This window comes from Coenobita brevimanus, chromosome 20 (assembly GCF_032717465.1).
Source record: "Coenobita brevimanus isolate Jiangsu-jjx chromosome 20, ASM3271746v2, whole genome shotgun sequence".
Taxonomy (NCBI): domain Eukaryota; kingdom Metazoa; phylum Arthropoda; class Malacostraca; order Decapoda; family Coenobitidae; genus Coenobita; species Coenobita brevimanus.
The window spans coordinates 6,395,001-6,422,539 of NC_136973.1; the positions used below are offsets into that span (position 1 = coordinate 6,395,001).

Here is a 27,539-nt window from a genome sequence, read left to right on the forward strand (position 1 = left end):
ATCTACCAGCAAAATCATGCCTCCTTCAAAGGTATCATCTTCACAATCTCTCAATCTATGTCTGTTCCTTCCCCTCCTACGAGTATCTCCTATCCCATCTCCACCCTACAATCTCCATCACCACCCTCTCTCTCTCTCTCTCTCTCTCTCTCTCTCTCTCTCTCTCTCTCTCCCTCCCTCTCTCTCTCTCTCTCTCCCCCCTACAATCTCCACCCTCCACCACTCTCATCTCACTCCTGCTCCACTCTCTCCCTTACCTCCCTCCTCCACCACATCCTGTCTCTACCCTACAATCTCCACTGTCTCCTTTCACCATCCTCTCTCCATCATCTCTCTCCTCCACCACAATCTCCACCACCTTCTCCTCCACTGGTCAGATGGTGGAGAGGTCGACCCTGGGATTGGACGGTGGTCACAGTGATTGAAGTTTAATCAATCACCGCCCTGACCACCATTCTGACCTCTCTCTCTCTCTCTCTCTCTCTCTCACCAGATGACCATCCCACAACCCTCCTCTCTAGGCCCTATCCTTGTCCTTGCCCCAAATTCCTTGCCTCATCCCACACCTTCCTGCCATTCCTGTCCCTTCCTACCCCTCCCACTACCCCTACTTCCTCATTATTCCTATACCTTCCTCTCCTTCCTCTTCTTGCCTCTTCCTCAACCCTTATTCTCCATTCCTCACCCTTCCCCTTCTCCCTCTTTCTTCCCTACCCCCTCACTCTTCCTACCCCTACCTCTTTCCTCCTCCCTCTCTTCTCCATCTCTCCTCCCTCTTCTCTTCCCATACCCCTCTCTTTCCTCACCTTTTCCACTTCCCCTCTTCCTTCCCCACCACCATCCCCACTCCCTCATCCTTCCTACTCCTACCTCTTTCCTCTTCCCCCCATCTCTTCCCTCCCTCTTCTCTTCCCACACTTCTCTCTTTCCTATTCCCTCTTCTCTCCCTACCCTAATTTGTTCCTCCTCCTCCACTTTCCTCCACATCCACAAACAACATCTCCTCAAACTTCTCTCCATCCTGTCTCTCCTTTCCTCCCATTCCATTTTTTTTTCTTCCTTCTCCTGTTTCTTAAATATATGACTCAAGTTTCATATTCCTCCCTCTCTCTCTCTCTCTCTCTCTCTCTCTCTCTCTCTCTCTCAAATTTATGTATGAAGTTCGACACTGCCTTCCTTCCGTCTTTGTCTCTTCCCTTTATTTTGTGTATTTATTTATTTATTCATTTATTTATGTACTGATTTGCACATTTGAATTATTATCTTTATTTGCTTGCCTCCTCCTTATCACCATGCTCCTTCCCCTCCCATCCCCCATTATCGTGTGTGTGTGTGTGTGTGTGTGTGTGTGTGTGTGTGTGTGTGTGAGAGAGAGAGAGAGAGAGAGAGAGAGAGAGAATCCTACTCCTTAAACCAACCTTTCCATTCTTTAAACACCTTTCTATATACTTCCTTCTTACTACTTCTCAGCCGATTTTTCTCAGCTTACTAAACCCCTCTCGACCATGGAGGGGTTTGATACGGCCTTCATTAACCCCTTCAGTACGAGGCTCCTCTCTAAATCCCCCTAAAATCGTCTATTAGTAGCCATACACTGCAAAAGACGTCCTTAGGGGGAAGTGGTTGAGAGACTTGGGCTGGTACAGTGGCTTTCCTCACACAACTTGTTTATCCCAATGAGCTGCGTGGTAGTTGGTACGGGAGGGTCCGTAACACCTCTTCCTTAGCGATTTATTCTGTACTGTACATTGATATTCTTTTGTATATTATCCCTTTCTTTTTTATGGACTGCACTGATAACATACTGACTTTCAGGCCGATGTCGCATTCTCTGTATCCATCACCAGACGATTTTTTTGTCTGAAGGGTTACAAATCGTCTTCATTAACCCCTTCAACATGGAAAAAAAGAAATCCTTGCGGTAAATCGTCAGGAGGTAGCACGGGTTAAGGTGTAATAAGGTAAATAAGTCGCTAAGGAAAAGGTGCTGCGAGGTGTCCAATGCCAGGTAGAGTACAAACCAATATCTCAAGTTCCCTCTCATTTCTTTCACTTCCTTCACCCTTTCAGTACGAGGGCGTTGATTTTATTCTCCCTAATTACAGGTGATTGTTCTGACACCTGGGGATGTCAGGTGAGTTGATGGAATTTAATCAGTCACTCACATTTTTTCTCTCTCATTCATTATCTTCCTCTTATCTTTTTTCTGTGTCTGTTTAAAATTCCTCTTCCTCCTTTATCGTCTATCTATATCGTTTAATCAGTCACATATCTCTTATCTCTTCTCCATTATCTTCCTTATCTCTTTTCCCTATCTATATCTACTTAATACCTCTTTCTTTTTTTATCATCTATATATGGTTTAATCAGTCACTCACACCCCTTATCTCTCATCTTATCTTCCTCTCTATTCATTTTTTCTTTCGTCTGCATTTACTTAACATCTCTCTTTCCTTTTATCACCTATCTACCTGCATGCAATTCTCATCTAAATATTTTATCTCTATACATCAAATCATCATACTTTCACTCTATTCCTTTTTGTCACATTTGCTCCCTCCTCCTCCTCTTCCTTCTCCTTAACACACCTACTCCACATCTATCTATCCTGTATCTATCTTTACTATTTTCTTCCTTCAGACTTTCACCTAATTTACCTTATTATTTATCTTTATTCCATTCACCTACGTCTCTCTCATAATTCTTTCCTTTTTCTTTCTTCAACTTCATTCTATCCCACCTCTCCCTCTCTCTCTCTCTCTCTCTCTCTCTCTCTCCAACCACCATCGTAATTCTTCTCCACGCCTCTTCATTACCCTCCAAGTATCCCCAATCTTCACCATCTCCTCTCCCCATCATTTCCTTCCATCACTCCTCATTTCATTCTTCTTCTACCCCCTTCCCCACATCATCTCCGCCCTCTCTTCGTTACTCTTCTCTATTCTGCCATCTTTTCTCTTTTCGTTATCCATTTATTTCCCTCCCTCATTATTCTTCTGTCCCCTTTCGTTTTATCATTCTCTCTCTCTCTCTCTCTGCTATCCTTCCTCCCCATTCTCTTCCCTCATTTATCACCCATTCCTCTCTTCGTTATCCTTGTACCTCCTCTCCTCATCGTTTATTCACCCTTCTCCTCGTTATCCTTCACCCTTCCATCTTCCCCTTCAATCATTATATCACCCATTCCCTATCTTCGTTATCGTCTCCATCCCATTTCCCTTCCACTGTTGTCTTATCAGTCCTTACTCTCTTCCTCATCTCTCTCATTCTCTCTTTTCCTTTCCATTATTTACTGTCTTACTCTCTTCTCTTCTCCTCCACCACTTCCTTTCGCCATTTATCATTCTTTTCTCTATTTCTTCTTACCTCAATATCCTTTCTTCTCTTCCTTAACTTTTCCTCTTCCTCTTTCCTTAACATCCCTTCTCCTCTTCCTTATCTTTTCCTCTTCCTCTTTCCTTAATATCCCTTCTTCTCTTCCCTATCTTCTCCTCCTCTTACCTTAACACCCTTTCTCCTCTTCCTTATCTTCTTCTCCTCTTACCTTAACATCCCTTCTTCTCTTCCTTATCTTCTTCTCCTCTTACCTTAACATCCCTTCTTCTCTTCCTTATCTTCTTCTCCTCCTCTTACCTTAACACCCTTTCTCCTCTTCCTTATCTTCTTCTCCTCTTACCTTAACATCCTTTCTCCTCTTCCTTATCTTCTTCCCCTCATACCTTAACATCCCTTCTTCTCTTCCTTATCTTCTCCTCCTCCTCTTAACATCCCTTCTTCTCTTCCTTATTTCCTCTTTTCTTTTCCATTATTTACTATATCTCCTATCTTCTCCCCTACCTCTTCCTTCGTTCCCTTATCACCCTTTCCTCTCTTCCTTATTCTCCTATCCCCCTTCCTTATCACCAAATACTCAAACTGTACCTTGTTCTTGCTTGCAATCGAACTCGCGTCCTTCCGAACAGCTGATCACTTCCCGAACCACTTGATCATCTACCCTTCTTTTTTCTTTAATAATTCTCTCTCTCTCTCTCTCTCTCTCTCTCTCTCTCTCTCATCTATAGCTTCCCGTTACCACCGTCATAATCTCCGCCTTCATTCTCTCTCTCTCTCTCTCTCTCTCTCTCTCTCTCTCACACACACACACACACACACACACACATCAAGTGCTTCCCGTTACTATCATCATAATCTCCCTTTCATTCATTCATTCATTCATTCTCTCTCTCTCTCTCTCTCTTTTCCTTAGCCTCCTTTTGGGGAAGATAGGGAGGGAGCTCAGGGACGTTTGTATAACCAGGCAGCTCCACCGTCCAGCCATATCAGTGCCACCACATGCAGGCGTCCCCCCCACAATGAATCAGATGGAAAAGACGTCCTCGGGCTGAAAAGTTAATTCCCTCCACTCCATTTCTCCCTCCTTCCATCCATAATACTATTCCATTCTAGCCCAATCATCAAATTTCCTTTACCTCTATTTTTATTATTATTATTATTTTTTTATCATCGTCATTTCAGCTTCCCTTTTTTCATCGCTTTTATCATCGTCCTTTTTACTTCCTCTTCTTCATCGTTCACTACAATACTCTTCTATATCTTCATCTACGTCTCTCCCCCCTTTTTTTTCCTATATACAATTACTTTTTTCTTTCTTTTTGGTTTAGTTATCCATTCTTATTGACTTTATAATTGTTCTCTCTTTCTTCCTCCATTTCTTCCTTCCTTTTCACTTTCTCTTTCTCTCTCTACAAGTTCCTTTCATCGTTTTTCTTTCCGCTGTTCGTATTTACGTCTTTATCGTCCTCTATACCTCTACCATCTTCTTCACCTTCATCCTTCCTTTCTTCCTTCCCTCCTTCCTTTTCTCTTTACAGTTTTCTCTCCTCGTCTCTCTTCCCACTCTATTCATATATTCGTCCTTCCTCTTCCACTTCGTCCGCTCCCTCCCTCTCCTCCCGCATCTTCCTTCTTCTCCCTCCCGTCATCTTTTCTCCTCCATTTCCTTTTATCCTCTTCTCCTTCTTCTTCCTTCTCCTCTTCATTCTTCTTAATATTCTCTCTCTCTCTCTCTCTCTCTCTCTCTCTCTCTCTCTCTCTCTCTCTCTCTCTCTCTCTCTCTCTCTCTCTCTCTCTCTCTCTCACTTCTCCATCCCTCTTAACTCCTTCACTGCACTTCCGTTCCCTCTCTTCCCCATTACTCTTACCTCCTTTCACTTCACCTTCTCCTCTCTTCTTCCACCTTCCCTCTTCATCCTCCCTTCTCCCTCCTCCTCAACTTTTCTTATCTCCTTCCCCCACTCACTATCAGTTCACCGTCTTCATCAACTCCCTCTCTTCACCCCTCTCCCAGTCTGCTTTCCCCTTCCTCCCTACCATTTCTCCATCCCTCTTCGCTTTCCTCCCTCTCCTCTTCATCATTCCCCTCCCTTTCTACCTCTTCTCTTCTCTCCCTCTCCTCTCTTCCCCCTTCCAATAACCATCCCTACTTCCTTTTCTTCCTCCTCCCTCTCATCTTCTCCCTTCATCTCTCTCCCTTTTCGTCCTCTTCATCACTCTTCTGTTCTCTCCCACTTCTCCCTTCCCCTCCTCTTTTCCCATTCCTCCCTCTCCCCTGCAGCGCATCACTTCCCCCTTCTCTTCACCCTCTCTCTCCTCTTCTCCCTTCGTCTCTCTCCCCTTTCCTCCTTTTTATCATCTCTCTTCTGTTCTCCCTCATTTTCTCATCCCTATCCCCCCTTCCCACTCCTCTCTCACCCCTTTCCTTCTCTTCATCATCTCTTCTGTTCTCCCTCACTTCCCCCTCCCTCCTCCCTCCTTCCCATTCCTCCCTCTCCCCTCCTCTCTCGCCCCTTTCCTTCTCTTCATCATCTCTTCTGTTCTCCCTCTCCCCACTCCCCCCTCTCCCCCTGCAGCGCCCCATCAGAGTCACACACGCTTGAGTGGGCAGGGGGCAGGGAGGCTGAGAGGTCTGCTGATGGAATTCTGGAAGGGCCCCCACCACACCACCACTACCACATCACCACCACACTACCACACTTTACTATCTTTGTTCTATCTATCTATTCAGTTATCTATCTATCTATCTGTCTACCACCACCACACTACCACACTTTACTATCTATTCTATCTATCTATTCAGCTATCTATCTATCTGTCTACCACCACCACACTACCACACTTTACTATCTTTATTCTATCTATCTATCCAGCTATCTATCTGTCCGTCTACCTGTCTATCTATCTATCTAACCCACACACTTTGCTTCCTATCTACACCATCACTCTTTACTATCTTTATTCTATCTATCTGTCTACCTATCTATCTATCTATCTAACCCACACACACTGCTTCCTTGCATAGTAAATATGGAAAAATTACAATGAATAAAGAGATTGACGATAAGATGGAGAGACGGAGTGGAGAGGCATATGAGAGACGGGAGTGTGAGCTGGGGGGAGGGCAGCGAAATGGCGGGGGACAGGGCGACATGGGGGCGATTTGTTTGCGGCCACCCCTTACGGGATTAAGGCGTCTGGCAATAAATAGACAGAAAATGGCTGAAAAAAGTAAGTGAGAAAAGTGAGTAAGTGAGTGAGTGAGTGAGTCGAGGTAGGTAGACAAAATGATCATGAGACTGAAGTTAATGAAAAAAAATATATATCAAAGAAATTCCAGAAAAAGCACAATAACTGAGGGAAAAAAAGAATTAAGAGAAAGATTCGAAACAAAAAAGTGAATGAGGAGAGGAGACAGGGTATAGGTGAAGGAACTGAGCCCAGGTGATTATGAGACGCACACACACATGCACACACACACCTTAGAAGACATACACCAGGTCCAGTACGAGTGGAGGAAGGAGTTCACAATTCGGCACCTGCAAGTTTTGGGCAAGAGGAAAGTTCAAAATATGGATAATGCATAGTATTCGTACAAACTGCGTTTATAGTAGAAAAAATCTTGTGAAGAAATTTTGCCCTAACATGTATTTGGTGAGCGATGTTATGCTTGGATTTAGCCGTAAGTAAGGAATATCTATTTTATTTTTAGCTTCATATTCGCTCTACCCTTATTTGAAGTAAGGGGAGAGGTGCGCCGGAGAATCAGTAGGACTGGCCTACCTTTGTTCTTCGTGTCTTTTGTTCCTGGTGTCAGTACAAATCATCGGTGCGAGAGACATATGACGACCACTGCTGAGCATTGGTTCAAAGGTAAACCTGCCTGTAGGTTCATGAGCCGTGTTGGTAGTGATTATTCACCGTGGACCAATGATGAGATGTAATAGTGTACCACTGTGCAGCCGGGAGTACATGGGCCTTGGATGTACTGGTGTGTTGTGATGATGAGGGGTACACTGGGGCGGTTTGGCCAGATTAAGACGATGGTTGTGGGGGTACCTTTGTGAGAGCCAGACCTAAAAGACCTGGGACGCGGTCAGTGTAACCTTAAGGATAAAGGACTAAAGAGATAGGCTGCCAGAGATCTAGCAGGGAGGGTGCCAGAGACCCAAGACCGACACATGCATGCATGAGTCATAGACGATGCGATTCGGATCTCGTATCGCATCGAGTTTTTTTTTTTTTTTTTAGACCGGATACAATCCGGCGAGGTCGTAGACGATGCGATTCGGACCTCTCATCGCATCGAGTTTTCAATTTTTTAGACCGGACACAATCCGGCGAGGTCGTAGACGATGCGATTCGGACCTCTCATCGCATCGAGTTTCCTTTTTTTTAGACCAGATACAATCCGGCGAGGACCAAGGCGGGACTTGTGACATTTACCAGTCCCCTTCATCACATGTCATTCATATCTTCCAAAGCCTGGAACTTATTCTTAATAGTTACAAGCTTAACACCGTTATCCCTAACCCTCCGGCCCGTCTTCACTTGCCCAAACCCATCAGAGGCAACCGGTGTGCCAGGGGCACGGCGGGGTTGGGCTGGGGCACGGTGGAGGGCTTTATACCCCCCACCCTGTGCCCCGCGGCCAGCCTGCGGCCCCCGTCCACCCTGTTGCCCACGTCCAGCCTGTGGACCCAGCCCACTCTGTGGCCCACGGCCAGCCTGTGGCCCCCGTCCAGCCTGTTGCCCACGTCCAGCCTGTGGACCCAGCCCACCCTGTGGCCCGCGGGCAGCCTGTGGCCCCCGTCCAGCCTGTGGCCCCCGTCCAGCCTGTTGCCCACGTCCAGCCTGTGGACCCAACCCACCCTTTGGCCCGTGGTCAGTCTGTGGACCCAGTCTACCCGGTGGATCCCGCCCACCCTGTGGACCCAGGCTGGGCCGGGGTGGATCGCGTCGGGTTGAGGGTGGGATGCAGTGGGGGGCTTTTCTCCGTCCATCCTGTGAGGCCCGTCCAGTGTAGGTGGAGGAGCCACAGGCGGTGGTGTGGGTGGAGGCGACCCCCCGTACCACGCCTGACCACCACACAGCGTCAGACCTCCGACCACAGGCGGTACTGGGTACTGGGGTGGAGGCTGGGGGTGTGGGTGCAGGCGCAGTCCACCACACGTAGGCCTCTTTGGGCAGGGCTGGGGGTATGGGGCAGGACACGGGGGGAAAGTCTTCAGGGGCTGCCCGGTCCACCTCGTCGGACCACAGCTCCCTGGTGGCGCTGGGGCAGAGCCTGGCGGGGCAGGCGGCGGCGGCAGTCTTAGTTTTGGGCATTTGTTTTGCCTTGTAAATTTTTCTTTTACTTTTTAATCCACGTAACTGGATAATATGTGGGTGTGAAGCAAAGCTAAAATGATAACACTGGTGTAAATGGGATGGTCGTCGACTGTAAGAAAATTACTAATTCATATGTACAGCCCCCCAGTATGACGGCCCCCATCATCATCATCATCATCATCATTATTATCTCCCCCCCCCCTCCGCAGGTGGAGTGGATCTTGAACCATATCCGAATGGTATCCACAACACATCGCAGGTAAAATGATGCGTATTCCAACTCTTTCACCTTAATCTGATCCAGACTTATATCTTTTACATCACCATTAACTCTGTCAAAGTGGGAGCAACTCTAGTGCCGGTACCGCATTCCAGCCAGTGCCAGATGGTTTTGTATATAAGAGGTATAGTAGTCTGAGTTAATACTGTCAGTTTTAATCGTCTCACGTTTCCTTTCGTTTCGTTTATAAAGACTCCAATATGCTTAGGCTACATGCGTCGGCCTTGGTCACCTAATGGCACATGTCCACGCTGCTCGATCTCTGGCAGCCTCCTTGCTCAGTCCCTTAACGCTAAAGTCACACTCAGTGACCTCGTTCCAGGTCTTTTTCAGTCTGTCTCTCGCAACCCTACCCCCAACGTTAACACTTCTCACTTTCTGCACCCAACTGTCATCCCCCAACCTCTCCACATGTCCAAACCATCTCAGTCTACCCCTCCTCACAACAACAGACACCATACCCTCAAACAAACAACAAGCAAACACTCTCATCAATCACTTTTCACAAGTCAGCCATCTAAACCCCCATCCCGAAGACCGACGTATCATCCGACGTAAGAGAGAGTTCCCCACAGACCCAGACTACGCACCTTTCACTTACAACCAGACGAAGCACATCATTAACAACCTCAAGCACTCATCTGCCTGTGGACCAGACAACATAAGCAACTTTCACCTTAAACACCTTGGACCACAAGGCATACAAGCACTCACCAACATATCAAACTACAGCTACTCACACAACATAATACCCAACGTCTGGAAGCATGGCATTATCATCACTATCTCTAAACCCAACAAAGACCCCACGTTACCCTCCTCACAGCGCCCCATCACACTCCTCTGCACCCCCTCTAAAGTCACTGAACGACTGGTACTACAACTAGTCACACTTCACATTCCCCTAGCCCAATCACAACATGGCTTTAGACCACTACACTCCACGAACACCCTTCTTACAGACCTTACACAGAGAGTTTTCGATGGCATGAATTCAGCTAGGCCACCACACACAACACTCCTAACCAAACAAGACATCAGCAAAGCTTTTGATGCCATCCCCCGCCACAACCTCACAAACAAAATACTCAACACAAACATACACAATAACTAAAAAAGATGGCTGGCAAACTACTTAGCAGGCAGATGTGTACACGTAACATTTGCCGGTCAGTCTTCTAACACCAGAAACTTCACAAACGCGTCCCTCAAGGATCTGTTTTGTCCCCTACACTCTTTAACCTATACATGCACGACATACCAACACCCCACACACCACAGATACACATAGCTTCCTATGCAGATGATATAACACTTACACGTACGGTATGCACCAAAACGCAAACACAGCTGCACACATCATCCAACCTTACCTCAACACACTATACGAATGGTTCACCACAAACAGGCTCAAAATAGCCCCAGCCAAATCTACAGTGACCCTTCTCACAAACTGGACAGCAGAACACAGTCACATCCCACACCTCACCATAAACAACACTCCCCACCACACACACACACACACACACACACACACACAAAATCCTTGGTGTAACATACATCAATTTCATTTAAACAACACACCACAAACATTAAAAATAAAATAACACCGAGACTCAATGCCCTGAGGTCACTTGCCCATACAACATTCGGACACCACAAAGAAACCACCACCACAGTATACAAACAATACATACGTTCAGTGATGAATTATGCAAGCCCTGCCTGGGCTCCTAACCTCATCAAAACACACTACAACACTCTACAGACCATACAGAACAAGGCCCTAAAAAAAATCACAGGCTGCACAGCTACTACACCCACAGACCATCTACATCAAGAAACCAAAGTCCTCAAAGTCAAGGATCACCTAGACATGAAAGGCACCCAGTTTCTTGCTGCAGCCTCCACAAACCCACAACATCCACTATATTACATGGCAGCACATCCACCCACACCAAGGAACACCAAAACAACACCCAGCACACGATACCATACACAAATACTGTCATCTCTCACCCCTCGCCCACCGCAGACCACCTTCCAGATGCATATCCACACTCAGATCACTCGCCGCTCCATTCAGTCACTTAAAGACAACACACAGCTGCATGCACGGCCTCCTGACATCCACCCTTCTGAATCCTATCTCCCTCATGAGGACAGGGTCCACCTGGCCAGGCTGAGATGTGGGCACCATCCAGCACTCTTAAGCTACCAGAAGAGGCTGGATGACTCCATCGCTGATGCCTGTCCAGGATGCAACACAGCACCCCATACTATTAAGCACATTATGGAAGACTGCATTACACACAATCACCTACGCCAACAACACAACATACACTCTTTGAGAGCTCTGTGGGAAAGCCCGGTCTCGGCCTGGCCTTCCTAAGGGACTCGGGGCTGTTCGGCCAGACTGCCTAGGGAACATCTACTACTACTACTACTACTACTACTACCCCTCCTCATCACAACACCAATACTGTACACTCCAGTCTATTCCTCCTCATCACAACACCAATACACATCAGTACATTCCAGTCTACTCCTCCTCATCACAACACCAATACACTCCAGTCTACCCCTCCTCATCACAACACCAATACACTCCAGTCTACCCCTCCTCATCACAACACCAATACACACCAATACACTCCAGTCTATCTTTCCCCATCACAACACCAATACACTCCAGTCCCATTCTTCCTCTCAACTCTTCCATCGTATAACCTAGCCCCCCCAAGCCTCGCACTCAGGAACGTCTCACGGTCGGGGAAAGTCTAGTATTGTATTGCACGCCACATGATTTTATTCATGTAAGTAACGTTTTTTTTTTTTTTTTTTTTTTTTTCTGCGAGTTAATGCCAACACCTTTGCCCGTCTCATGCTCGGAACAACTCTAGTAATCTGTTCTAGCTGCCGTCAGACCTTTTTAGTCAGCTGAGTGAGTCACAGGAGTTGGCTCTCTGTTATCTTGTTTTCGTTTTATCATGGAGGGAACAATCTTGCTGCTTCTGGCCTTAGGTTCCTTCTTCCTTGCATTACAAACAAAACAAAACAAAACAAAACAAACAAAGCATCATTAACCAGCCTTGCCAAAGAGACCCCATTAAACAGAATTACAGGAATACTTAATCCTTTACCTCAATCATTTTTCTTTTTCTTTCCGTCTTTGTTACATTCTTTACTCCATTGACTTTATTTTCTCTCTTTCCTTCTTTCTTTGTTACATCCTTTACGGCAATGACTCTTATTATTTTTCTTGTTTTCTTTGTAACATCCTTTACTCCTGTGACTTTATTTTTCTTTCTTTATTACATCCTTTATTCCAGTGACCATATTACTTTTCTTTCTTTCTTTCTTTCTCTCTTTGTTACATCCTTTACGGCAATGACTTATTTTTTTCTTTCTTTCTCTGTTACATTCTTTACTCCAGTGACCCATTTATTTGTCTTTCTCTTTCTTTATTACAGTATTTAGTCCACACTATCACTCTTTACTATCTTCATTCTATCTATCTATTTATCTACCTATCTATCTATCTATCACAATCTTTTATTAATGATAGATGATGGCATCGAAGGGGGACACCACACCACCACTACCATCGTCTTTATCACTCTCTCTCTTTACTATCTATCTATTACCTACCTATCTATCTATCTATCCATATGTCTATCTATCTATCTCTCTCTCTCTTCAACCACAGGTCTCCTCGTCGCGGTGGATCGGGGTTGTGCAAGAAATATCACACGCTCTCCTTTTCTATCTTTCAGACGTCATTATCACTGTCTTTATTACTATCTTTACTCTCTCCAAACTTTATTATCACTCTCTCTCTATTAATCTCTCACTCTGTCTTTATTACTCTAGCACTGTATCACTCTCTCACTGTCTTTATTACTCTCTTTACTATCTTCAAACTTTATTACAATCCTATCTTTATTACTCTCTCACTTCCTTTATTACTCTACCACTCTATCTTTATTACTCTCTCACTCTGTCTTTATTTCTCTCTGTACTATCTTCAAACTTCATTATTTCTCTGTCGTTATTACACTCTATCTTCAAACTTCCTTACCACCCTCTCTCTCTCTCTCTCTCTCTCTCTCTCTCACACACACACACACACACACACACACACACACACACACATCATCCGAGCCTGAAGGAATTTACTGATGAAATTCTCGAACAAGGGTTACAACACTACCCCCCCCCCCTCTCTCTCTCTCTCTCTCTCTCTCTCACAAACTCTTTCACTCTCTCTGGTCAGACCCTTTGATGGAAATAAAGAGAAAATGGACTTTTACTGAGAGAGAGAGAGAGAGAGAGAGAGAGAACTAGAATATGTACAGTGAAGATGTGGAAGAGCTATTTATCTATCTATCAATGTCTTTCTATCTATCTATCTGTCTGTCTATCTATCTATACATTGTACCTTTCCCAACAGATTCCGTCTATCTATCCGTAATCTGTCTAGGAGTCAGTCTATCCATCAGTTTATCTACTATTCATCTATCTATCTGTCTACTTCTATCTATCGATCTTTCTTCACTGTCAACATCTATCTCTATCTATCGACCATTCTTCTTTGTCAATCAATCAATCAATCTATCTATCTATCTACCTACCTACCCACCTACCTATCTATTTATCTATCTATCTACCCTATTTTACGCAGTCCCAAAGTCTAGCCGTAACAAAATAAAGCTTTCTCTCTCTCTCTCTCTCTCTCTCTCTCTCTCTCTCTCTCTCTCTCTCTCTCTCTCTCTCTCTCTCTCTCTCTCTCTCCTCTTTCATAATTTTCTTTCTCCTTCTATTCTCACTTCTAACTACACATTCTTTCTCTCTCTCTCTCTCTAATTATGGGTTAATGAACTCTACGTTATTAAAGAGAAATAACCCGGATGTGTATACCGCTTGTGCTAATATAATGATATGGCTCTCTCTCTCTCTTCTTATATACTGTAATTTTCGTCACCTTTCTCCTTCGATTCTCACTCTCCTTCTAGCAATAATTTCTCTCTCTCTCTCTTTCTCTATCCTTTCATAATTTTCGCCACCCTCTCCTCCTCCTTCGATTCTCACTCTATCCTTTTAGTTGTAATTTCTCTCTCTCTCTCTTTCTCTCTCTCTCTCTCCCCCCTGCTTCAAAGTCCTACATCACCACCCACTCCCCAATCTCCAAACCTACACTCACTCCCCAACCAACCCATTTCCCACAAGATCACTACTCATCAACAACTTTTCCTGAATGGGCATCTTCCTCAGGGTCCCCATTTTCCCCCCAATTCTCCAAACGAATAGGTATTTATCACTATTACCCCAATTTTTTTACTTTCCCTCCAATTTCTACAGCATTTCCAATTTCCACACTTTACTCAAATTTTTTCTACAACTGATTTCATTATATATTCTCCATACTACACTGAGGTGGTTTGGGCATGCGGAGAGAATGGAGAATGAAAGACTGACTAAGAAGGTGTATGTAGGTGAAGTGGAGGGAGGGAGAGGGAGGGGACGACCCAAGATGAGGTGGAGCGATGGAGTTGAGAGGTATATGAGTGACAAGGGAGGGCAGTCAAATGGTGGGTGACAGAGCGACTTGGAGGCGTTTTGTCTGCGAACACCCTTTGCGGGATTAGGGCGTCGGGTTATAGACAGATATAGATAGATAGATAGATTCTCCATAACTTCACCCACTGTCGCCAATCTTCCCCATTATTTACAGGGTAGCCAATTTCTGTCACTTTCAAGGCAAATTGGTATGTAGTGTACCTCATCTCCCATTTTACCACATCTCCCCCATTTCACTCACCTTACCCATTACCTAAGACCTGTGCGGACGAAAGAGTACCGTCAACGCCTCCCCATTTCCTCCAGATTTTCCCAAATAAAGGTGTATTTTCCACGACTCAATTACCTCAAATTTCCCCTATTTCCCAAACCCCAATCTCAAATAACTTCCCCCATTTTCTACATCCCTATTTTCTCCAATTCCTGCATACGAATGGGTAACTTCACAGCTTCACGATAATCTACAAGCGCTGACAAGGTGCCTACACGTGGTGGCACTATGAACCACAAGAAGCAGTTGCGGCGTCCACCCGGGGGCCAAACCTCCTTGAAATTTCCCTGCACCTCGCCGTGGGAAGGAACCTGCTCCGACCCTGGTGAGGCGCTGTCTATCACAAGGAGGACAGAAACCCGTGTACTGTACCTGTTGGACGGCCCCACATAATCATTTACTTACCTGTGTTCGACGGGTATACTCGGCCAGACAGATAGGAGTTAAGCAACATAAAAAACAACTATTATCTACAATTCTCCCACTAACTCCCCTCTCCCACTACAAGCCTAACTCCCCTCTCCCACTGTCTCCCAGCCTAACTCCCGTCTCCCACTATATCCTCCCCTAACTCCCCTCTCCCACTACAAGCCTAACTCCCCTCTCACACTAACACCCAGCCTAACTCCCCTCTCCCACTACAAGCCTAACTCCCCTCTCCCACTGTCTCCCACCTCCCCAAACAAACGCGTATTTACCACAACATCCCCGTTTTCTCCGGCAATATAAACCTCTGAAGGAGTAACTGACCTGGTGGTTGACGATGGCGACGGAGGGGCCCTGGTGTAGAAGGGCGTGAACCACCTCAGTATGACCCGCCCACGACGCCAGGTGCAAGGGCGTTGATCCCTTGCCGTCCTGCACGTTGCATGACGCCTCGTGGGCCAGCAACATTGACACCACGTCCCTGAGAGAGAGGAGGTCTTGATTACGGTACGTTGGGTTAGGTTAGGTCGGGTTGGGTTGGGTTGGGTTAGGTTAGGTTGGGTTAGGTTGGGTTGGGTTGGACTAGGGAGGGGTGAGATAGGTTGGGTTGGGTTAGGTTGGGTTGGGTTGGACTAGGGAGGGGTGAGATAGGTTGGGTTGGGTTGGGTTGGGTTGGGTTGGGTAGTGTGGGGTAAGGTAGGGTTCGACTGAGGTGAGTTGGGTTGAGTTGGGTAGGGTAGGGTAGGGTAGGGTAGGGTAGGGTAGGGTTGGGTTGGGTTGGGTTGGGTTGGGTCGGGTCGGGTCGGGTCGGGTGTGGTCGGGTCGGATTGGGTTGGGCTGGACTGGATTGGGGTGGGGTCGGGTTGGATTAGGGTGGGGTGTGGTAGGTTGGGTTGGACTGGGTTGGGCCGGAGGTGGGCTATTCCGGGTTGGGATGGGTTAGCTTCTTTCTATCTGAGTTACGTTACGCTGCATTAGACTGACTGGGTTGGGTTGGACTGGTTACACTGATTTCTTCACTGATTTTTTTTTTTTTATAGATATGGTGGGCTGTAACTGGTCTAATTTGGCGGTTGCGCTGTTACATTAGATTAAGTTAGGCTTGGTTTGGGTTAGCTTGGTTTGGGCTGGGTTGGGTTGGGTTGGGCTTGACTGGGTTTGATCGAGGCCACCGAGAAATGAGAGGTTAGATTCGGACTGGAATTCGTGTTTCTTTTGGCTTGGTTTCGTTTCGTCTGGTATGGTTGGGTTTGCTTTGGTTCAGATGGGGTGGGTTGGGTTCTCTTAAATATGCTGAACTGGTGAGATAAAATGAAAAACACATCCTCTGCTTAAACGGTACACAAAAATTCCTTCACTCACTATCAAGATAAAATACTGAAGAAATTTGGAACGACAGAGCCAAAGGGTTGTCACATCAACCTGTCTCCAGCCCATGTAGGTGGGGGGGGGAGTTGAGGTGGGGGGGTGGGGTTAGGGAATGGAGGCTAGGGGGTGAATAGGGGTGATAGGAATAAGGGAGGGTTGGGGTTAAGGGATGGGATTTCAGAGGATGGGATGGTGGATGAGGAAAGTAGGGGGAGTCGAGGGTTAGGAGGGTAGGGGGAGTTGGGGGCTAGAAGCTAGGGGAGAGGATTTAGGGAAGGGGTGATTGGTGGGGTGTTAGGGGAATGAGAGGTAGGAGTTAGATGTGGGGAGGTGGGGGTTAAGAGAAAGGGGAGGGAGGGTTAAGGGAAGGGGTGAATGGTAGGGGTAAGGGACGGGAATGGAAGTCTGAGGGAGTGGAAGTGGGGGAGGGAGGTGGGGGGCTCAAGTAGGGAAGGGGTTAGTGATGGAAGTCAGGGATACAGATGGGGTTGGGGACTAGGGGGGTAAAATGGTGGAGAGGGGGGAAGGGGAGATGGTGGAGTTCACATCCCAGAGTTCACCTTACATAGTTCTAATCATACTTAAACTATCAGTAACAAGATAGATCATTTTCAACAGACACGTCATTGCAGAGTAAATATAACCTAAATAAATAATTTGCACCAAAATTCATGCAATATATTCATGTGTATTGTCTTCCTGTGAGGGTAAATCTTGAGACACAATAGGGGTGCATTAGGTTATTTTAGTTTCCCATTGCGTGTCTGTGTGTGTGTGTGTGTGTGTGTGTGTGTGTGTGTGTGTGTGTGTGTGTGTGTGTGATTAGTCTCTCTCTCTCTCTCTCTCTCTGAAATGTAACAAATTTCTCTCTCTCTCTCAAATATAACACGTTCTCTCTCTCTCTCTCTCTCTCTCTCTCTCTCTGAAATATAACAAGTTCTGTGTGTGTGTGTGTGTGTGTACAATCCAACCAAACATTTATAACCCTTTCCTGATCACCTCACAGGGACCTCAACGTCTGTATGATCTACGTAACGTACTTGTGTCCGTTGAGAGCAGCATGGTGGAGCGCCGTGTACCCGCTGCTGTCCTGTACGTTGGCACCAGGACCCCGCCGCAAACTGTAAACAATAAACAGTAAACAAGGTAAACAACTAGATAAAGAACGACATCAAGTACCATCACCAGTTCCCCGTCACAACTACAAACAAGAATAAACAACAATAACAAACAGCAACAACGACAAAACAAGGGCAAATAACATGAAAAAAACAAACAAACAGCAGCACTAAAAAACAACAACACAACACAAACAATAACATCAAAGAACAAACAAGAAAAAAACATGAACAAAGAACAACAACAAGAGAACAAGTAATAAAACAATAACAAACAAGAATAAAACACAAACAAGAAAAAACAACACAAACAAGAAAAAACAACACTAACCATATCACAGCGACGACGCAATTTATATATACTTTATTCTCCCAACCTGTACTTTTTTTTGGGGGGGGGGTGAGAATTTTCGAACTGGGGGGGGGGAATCTGATAAAATTTCCATTAACCCATTCGGCATACAAAAAGAAAATTTAGAGTTAAAGAAAATCGTCTGGAGGTAGAACGAAAACAAAAATGCGTCGCCATACTGAAGAAATTAATATAGCAGTAAGAGTATTAACATGACTAAATGACGAGGAGATGGAGGGATGCAGTGGAGAGGTATATGAGGGAGGGGGGAGGTGTTGGATGAAGGGCAGGGTGAAATGGAGGCGATTTGTTTGTGGTCACCCCTTATAGGATTAAGGTGTCGGGCTAGAGAGAGAGAGAGAGGGAGAGAGAGAGAGAGAGAGAGAGAGAGAGAGAGAGAGAGAGAGAGAGAGAGAGAGAGAGAGAGAGAGAGAGAGAGAGAGAGAGACGAACCTCACACACAATACACAAATACATCACAAACAATATTATTCACAACAACAACATTAATATCAACACTATTAAAAAGAATGAAATTATCACCACCAATAAACACTCTAGCCTTCACATCAACTGTTATATTAATTACTAACATTTCAACATTTATATCAGTGTCTAAAATAAACATATAATTCTAAACTCTAAATCATCATAACACGTATATTGTCGGTGAGAGCGGTGCCTTCGCGTGCTGGCACTGATATAACCGGTCAGTGGAGATGCCTGGTTATACAAACGTCCCTCAACTCCTTCCCTATCCCCCAAAAGGATGATGGTGAGTTGCAAGAGAATTTCAGCCTGCAGGCCACTGGGTTAATAATCAGATGAGCTAAGGGTTGCTACTACTACTACTACTACTACAGCTACAACAACAACTACTACTACTACTACTACTACACCACAACTACTACTTACTACTACTACTGCCACTACTACTACTATTACTGCTGCTGCTATTACTACTACTACTACTACTACTACTACTACTACCACCCTTGATCTACTAGGTTAAAGGGGTCTATCAATGTCGCTCTGAAAATCCCTAACACCTCTTCCTTAGCGATTCATCCTACATATCAGAACCCAATATGCTCCTCTTTAAGCCAACCAGACGATTTTATTCAGCTTACAGAAATCCCCCTTAGACTGCTGGGTTCAAGGGGGCTATCAAATGTGTTCTGGAGATTTCCCTAACACCTCTTCCTTTGCGATTTATTCTGCACGTTAGCCTCAATATCCTCTCATAAGCTATCAGTGGGAATTAAGTTGGTAATAACAACGATTAAAATAGCATACATCAGTGTCAAGTGCAACAGATAAAATAAATCGCCGTGAAAAAGTTACTGCAAAGCTTCCCCAAAAAATAAATAAATCGCCAAGAAAGACGTGCTACGTAAAATAAATCGCTAGAGGTGCATCAAAGCCTCCCAAGAAAAACAAATCACCCAGGAGAAGCTGTTACGACGGAAGAAACATAAATAGCTCAGGAGAAGCTGTTACGAAGGAAGAAAAATAAATCGCTCAGGAGAAGCTGTTACGAAGGAAGAAAAATAAATCGCTCAGGAGAAGCTGTTACGAAGGCTTCTATGGCATCAAAATACTATGGTGTTAAGGCATCCCGCATCTCCCCCTAGTGCATGATCTGGCACCCTCCCTGCATGATATGGCACCAAAATGGCAGCTGGCACCGTGGCGACTCCTCATGCACTGACAGGGAGAGTGGAGTGGTGAGGCGTGTACAGCAGATACGGTAAGCATCATCATCATCACCACTGCCATCATCATCATTACCATCATCACTCTCAGCATCACTAGCCGTCATCATCGTCATCACTGCCTGCATCATCATCATCATCATCTTCAACACTGTCAGTATCACCGTCATCACCATCATCATCACCATCATCATCATCATCATCACTAGTTATCACCATCATCATCACCATCATCAACAACAACACTGCCAGCATCAACAGTCATCGTCATTATCATCATCATCATCATCACTCACGAAGGCACACAAATACAACCACAACTACCACCAACAGACAGACAAAAACAACGATCACTACCACCACAATCAAAATAAGTGAGACAGAGAGAGAGAGAGAGACCAAACACCACAACCACAGTCGACGAGGCAGCTACAACCACAACTACCACACTGATAACCACAACTACAACCACCACTATCTCCATAATCACAACCAAAAGACTAAAGTACCACACCACTCCCACCGACAGAACCACAACATACAACCACAACTACCAATAACACCACCACCATCCACAATAAAACAACCACAACCACTCTAACACCACAACTACTCCCCACCACAGCACCACCATCAGACTGACAACATAACAACCATCCCCACTACCACAACAACTACCTACACCATCACTACCATAACCACTCACAACACCACGCACATCATCTCTACACTACCACAAATGTCATCACCACCACCCACATCACCATAACAACCATCCCCACCCCACTAAAACCACAACCACCCACACCACCACCACAACCACCATAACCACTCACACTACCAAAACTATCCACACCACCACAACCACTCAACAACCGTCATATACAAACCTACCACCACAACCACAACACCATAACCACCCACATCACCTCCACACTACCACCACAACCACAGCAACCACACACCCGGAAGTCCCTCACCACACCGGAAGACTAGCTCACTATCCTTTATCACAGTCACAAAAAATAATGATGCTATAAATAATCCTGCATTTATTTTTTATTTACTACTCTTTAATGTCACTGATAAATAAAGATAAAAATAAACCCTTATGCTTGGGATGTATTTAGATTTTATTCCCTTTGCTTAAGATTATTATTATTATTATTATTATTATTATTGTTGTTGTTGTTCAAGCTCATATGAAACGTGAACCCAGTGGACTGCAGGCTTAAGTGTCCCTTCGTCCACACACACACACACACACACACACACACACATACTAAAAATCCACCTTTCGGGGATTAGGGAAGATGGGACATTTGCATAACAAGGCAGTGGATCGGCCTTATTATATCAGTGCCACCACGTGAAGGCATCCCTATCCAAAACCACGTCCTCGGCTTGAAAGAGACATTTACAATCCCCAGATCAAGTAAAAATGTACGTAAGAAAAAAAAAATAGCACTTGTAAATATTCTAATCTTGCGTTCAAAACCTGCAAATGTGTTGGTTAATCTTAATCTCATCCTTATCAGTATGCAGGTCACTTTTATTGCATTATATCTCTCACTTGATCCTTCACAAGGTTAGGTTAGGTTAGGTTGGGTTAGGCTGAGCTGGGCTGCGTTGAGGTGGGGTGGATTTTGTTAAGCTGGGTTAATTTGGGTTGGGTTAGGTTAGGTTACATTGGGTTAGATTAGGTTGGGTTGGTGTGGGGTTCATTTTGTTAGGTTGGGTTGGGTTGGGATGGGATGGGATAGGATAGGATAGGATAGGATGGGATGGGATGGGTTGGGTTAGGTTATATTACAGTAGATTAAGGTAGGTTAAGGAAGGGTACGTAGGGTCTGGTAAGGTTAGATTAGGTTAAGTCCAGATGAGCATGGAGTCACAACAAGAGTACCTTCTTCACTATCATAAAACATAACCAATAAACAAATAAGTAAATAAGGTCGAAGCATCATTATCTTAGTGAAGGGGCTGAAGGAAAAAAGTCCCTTGAGTCAAAATTTCTTCTTGAACTAAATAAATCGTCCGAAGATAACCAGAACTAAATAAAAACAAATAATCCTATGTATAAGTGGTAGAACAAATCATCGTATAAGAGGTAGAAACAAATTATCGTATAAGAGGTAGAAACAAATCATCGTATAAGAGGTAGAAACAAATCATCGTATAAGAGGTAGAAACAAATCATCGTATAAGAGGTAGAAAGAGATAATCGTATAAGAGGTAGAAGCAAATCATCGTATAAGAGGTAGAAACAAATCATCGTATAAGAGGTAGAAATAAAGCATCGTATAAGAGGTAGAAACAAAGCATCGCATAAGTGGTAAAAATAAATAATCGCCTAAGTGATAAAAATAAATAATCGCATGTGGTAAAAATAAATAATCGCATGTGATAAAAATAAATAATCGCAAGTGGTAAAAATAAATAATCGCATAAATGGTAAAAATAATCGCATGGGGTAAAAAAAAAAATCATCGTATAGCAGTCAACCCCTACAGTTCTGTCTTTTTTAAAGTTTAATTTTGCTATCTCCAGACGATTTTATTCAGCTTAGTACCGGTACACTTTGTCTGAGGGGTAGGATGATAAGGAGTAGACTTCGCTTTAACAAGTGTAGTTTCACTGATAGATGTAGATTTAATGGTAGACAATTTAATAATAGTTTGAATAATTTATACGGCTTTAATATGATATAGTTTTGATAAGATATAGTTTTAATAATACCGTAAGATAGTTTTAATGACAGTTTTAATAAGGCAGCTATAGTTTTAACATAGTTTTAATAATCTACACATTTAATAATATGTCGTAGTTCTAATTACAGACAATGTTTTAATGATAGTTTTCAAAATATGTTGTTTTAATGATGAATAAAGTTTCAATAATAAAGTTTTAATAATATGGTTTAAACAATATAGTTAATAATCTAGTTTAATAAGACAGTTTTAAATACAGTTACAGTTTTAACACGTAGGTTTAAAGACATTTTTACCGTAATAATAGTTTTCATAATAATTGTTTTAATATTAGACTTAATTAAACCCCTTCACCACTATACCTCTCTCTCAAGCTGAATAAAATCATCTGGAGATATCAAAACAAAACGTCATCAGGCTGAAAGGGTGAAGGATATTGCGTAAGCGTCATCGGACTGAAGAGGTAAAGGATACTGCGTAAAGGGCGACAACTCTTTTCCTTTAGGACATCTGGGTACACTTACACTTAAAACTACTATTATCACCCACTTCAGTTCTAAGTGATTTACCGTACTTCTATCACTGAGAGAGAGAGAGAGAGAGAGAGAGAGAGAGAGAGAGAGAGACTACAGACTTCATATACAGCCTTCATTAACTCCTTCACTACACCGACTTCACTCTAACCTGGCCTAAAATTGCCATCTTTCCATCCTGAATGCCGAGTTATAACATTAACACCAGAATCTGATGCTAATAACGAAGAAGTGCTATGAAAAAAGATGTAGACCCATTGCAATGTCTTATTCTGCCACGGAGCTGCGTGAAATAAGCTGCAAAAGGACGAAAATCTGGGCCAAGTTCGCTAGTCACGAAGAAGTGCTACGAAAAAAGGACGTACAGCCACAGTACTGTCTGCGTGAAATGTGCTGCAAAAGGACGAAAATTTGGACCAAGTTCGCTAGTCACGAAGAAGTGCTATGAAAAAGGGATGTAGCCACAGTACCGTCTGCGTGAAATGTGCTGCAAAAGGACGAAAATCTGGGCCAAGTTCGCTAGTCACGAAGAAGTGCTACGAAAAAAAGGACGTAGAGCCACAGTACTGTCTGCGTAAAATAAGCTGCTAAAGGACGAAAATCTGGACCACGTTAGCTAGTCACGAAGAAGTGCTATGAAAAAGGATGAACCATATTATTGTCTGTGTTAAATAAACTACAAAAGGACAAAAACCTGGGCCAAGTTAGCTAGTCACGAAGAAGTGCTATGAAAAAAAAGGACGTAGAGCCACAGTAGTCTACATGAAATAAGCTGCTAAAGGACGAAAATCTGGACCAAGTAAGCTAGTCACGAAGAAGTGCTATGAAAAAGGTACGCATGGCCGTAGTAGTCTACCTGAAATAAGCTACAAAAGAACGAAAAATCTGGACCAAGTTGGAGAGAAAAAAAAATCCCTCCTACAGATGAAGAAAACCGTCTGCTGGTAGCCTAATTAGAAGGAAAAATACGCTACTGAACTGGAGGGGTTGAATGGATCAATCTGGGGTTCTGCTATTTGAGTCTTGTTATTTCAGACGATTTAATTTTGCACAGAGATTTTTCGACATGGGTTAGATACAGCCTTCATTAAGTCCTTCACTGGGAGAGGTCTTTTACTGATGAATAAAATCGTCTGTATTCAGTAGTAGGAGGAGAATGGAGGAGTTTCTAGGGAATTTTGGCACGCACGCACGCACGCAAACACGCATGCATGCAAACACGCATGCACGCAAACACACACACACACACACACACACACACACACACACAAACACACGAAACCAAACACATGTTCCTTCCACACACGACTAGCAACAGACACACACACACACACACACACACACACACACACACACACACACACACACATAAAACCAACACTTGTTCCTTTCACTCTAGACTAGCAACACACACACACACACACACACACACACACACACACACACACACACACACACACAAACCCAACACTTGCTCATTTCGCTCTAGACTAGCAATACACACACACACACACACACACACACACATACGAAACCAACCACATGTTCCTTCCACACACGTCTAGCAACACACACACACACACACACACACACACACACACACACACACACACACACACACACACACACACACACACACATGCTCCTTTCACTCCAGACTATCCTACAACTTGCCCTTACTTGAGGCACAACCCGGGTGACCGACAGAGAAGAATTTAAGTACTGGGTGAATTGAGCTTAGAGGACAAATACAAGTGTACTAAAGAATTACTCATGTACCGTGTAAGCGTACTAAAGAATAATTCATGTACACAGCAAGTACATAATTTTTTTTTTCATCATATTTAAGTTCCAGTCCAAGTGCATAATGATGTGTTTCAGTACAGGTATAATTATATGGTGGTAACATATCGTGGCCGAGGATGAGATGGAGGGATGGAGTGGACAGGTGTATGAGAGAGGGGGGTGTGAGCTGGGAACGAGGCAGCGAAGTGGCACTGGACTGTGCGACGTGAAGGCTATTTGTCTGTGGCCACCCCTTACGGGATCGAGGCGTCGAGCAACAGACAGATTGATAGAATTTATATCGGTCTTTAAATCAGTACAGAAACTCAAAAGCTTTATTTCCAAATGGCCTCATAAAAAATAAAGAACTATTTAAATGAACAAAAGCAATTTCATGGGACAACATTATAATCAATCACGACATTTATCATTCATTTTGAGTCTGACTTACAATTTAATCGAAAACTCTTTACTTAATACCGCACCTTCCATGCTACTTTAGATAACGAAAACTTGTATGGTTTCCTAACTTCGTAATAATATGCTGTGTAGAATAAGGGTAACTTTAGAATTTCAATAACAGACTGGGAAGGAGGACAACTCTGCCATGCTTGTTAAGTCACCAGTAAGACATGAGACATACCATTACAGTGTTTAATGTCTTAATCCCATTTTATGAGAAGTATTTCTTTTTTTACGCTGATATTTTATTACTGCTATAGATTAGGCAAGCACTTAAAAGGACTTCATTTTCTAGGTTCAGGCAGACACACAAATATCTTCCTTAAGTATGACGACCCGATAGCGGAAGGCGAACGAACTGAGACAGCCATTATTTGAGACAATTTTCGTTGTGCTTCGTCAGTCGTAAATTTTCTTCAGACAGAAATGGGAAGATATTTCTCTTACTGTACATATCCCATCTGAGCCCAGTGTCCTCAATATAGGCCGGAACTGGGAATTTTCAAAAGTTAATAAAGTAGGAAACCCCCGGGTAGGGACCTACGAGCTTCGCGAATATGAGCCGATAGGCGGAGGGCGGTGCGCTTAGTACCCTGCCAGCACAATGCCTCGTCCAGGAGCTCTGAGCGTCAATGGGATATGGATTTAAAACAAGTACACTGCATTTTCAATTTAGAAGTACCAGAAAAAAAAAATATGTACCGTACTTGAATCTAAGTACCTATTTACAATTGAAAGCACTTATACTTCAACCCTAGCCAAGTGGCCGATGTGGTGTGTGTGTGTGTGTGTGTGTGTGTGTGTGTGTGTGTGTGTGTGTGTGTGTGTGTGTGTGTAAAGACAGACAGACAAAGACGGTTAGAAAGACAGACAAATCCAAATTTCCACATCCTAAGAGTCATTTACAATACTCCTTCACTACCCTACATCCCACCCCAACCTACCCACGTCCCACTTTCTCAGCGAAGGATGATGACCTCCCTCTCCCCCTCTAGCCTACAATCCTACGTCCTTGTCTTGGTTGCAAACTGATGGGAACGCAGCTGCTGAAACCCAATCCCCCTCTCCATACGACATTGCGACGCAGGAACGCAAGGTATGTGGATGTACCGATGTTACTTAAGCTTTATCTGGTGCAATGGTTAAGATGAGTGAGTTAGGAGTGGTTCTTGAGAGCACGTACAGCTGTGTTCAATATTCCTTTGACATTGTTGCCAAATTGTTAGCCCTTTCAGTGTGATGGTCTTTTTTTCTACTTTTGAGCTCTCGGTGGTGGTGGTGGTGGTGGTGGTGGTGATCATCATCATCATCATCATCTTCATCATCATAATCATCATCATCATCATCCGGACGTCCTTTTCCACGCTAGAGCAGGGTGAGGAGTAGCAACTATAAGATGATGATGATTATAATGATCGTTACCGAAAATCGCTGCTACAGAATATAATTTTAGGACTAACTATGGTATTGTTACTTAAATCTTTCTAGACCGAACTATATTAAGTGCGTTTCCTGTGAGCCTCTTTCTATCATCGTCTCCTGCCGTGAAGTGGGAGTCAATAGCTATACTGTGCTTGTTTCTCTCCTTCCTATCAAACAGACGAACTGACGCTAATTAGGGGAGACCACTTGTAATGAAGGGGTTAATGAGGGCTACACCAAACCCTTTCAGACTCAAAATATCCTTAAGGCAAATAAAGTCATCATTTGGTAGTATGAATGAAATAATATGTCCTCGTAGTGAAGGGGTCAAGGAGATGGTTGACTCAGAATCAGAAGGAGAGACATGTACAGTTCTTGTGAGGATGGAGAGACATGTACAGTTCTTGCCAGCATTCTCTTTACATCTCAAAGTGTGCCAAAACCTCAAGGCATTTTACTTAACAAGAATCAAGTGGTTTACAATCTTATATTACCGGTATTACTCCAGACCCTGAAAAATAATAATGAATTTGTATGTATGTATTGTGTTTACGGATGTGTGTGTGTGTGTGTGTGTGTGTGTGTGTGTGTGTGTGTGTGTGTGTGTGTGTGTGTGTGTGTGTATCCTAACCCTAAATAATTTTTGTGAAGCTCTCTTTGTTTCGCCTCCTTACTAGTTATTTTTGGACCTGCAAGTCAATATTACCTACCTTGTGTGCTGCTTTCCCCCTCCATTTTTCCCCTACTACCTCTTCCTTCGTTCCTCTTACCCCTACCTGTCTTCCCCTACCCTTACCCCTGTCTCCCCACACTGCCCTTACCTCCGTCCCCCTCCCCGTCCCTCCCCAATCC

The 27,539-nt window shown here is 44.1% G+C and overlaps 1 protein-coding gene across 1 annotated transcript in view; it reads right to left on the reverse strand.

Moving 5' to 3' along the window:
- LOC145391845 (uncharacterized) overlaps positions 1-27,539 on the reverse strand; it is a 225,188-nt gene that overhangs the window by 182,889 nt on the left and 14,760 nt on the right. The window contains exons 2-3 of the mRNA XM_080266333.1: positions 17,630-17,710; positions 15,546-15,702 (exon numbers count right to left, since the gene is read on the reverse strand). Of these exons, the coding sequence (XP_080122459.1) occupies positions 15,546-15,702; positions 17,630-17,710 (238 nt within the window). The remainder of the gene's footprint in view (positions 1-15,545; positions 15,703-17,629; positions 17,711-27,539) is intronic.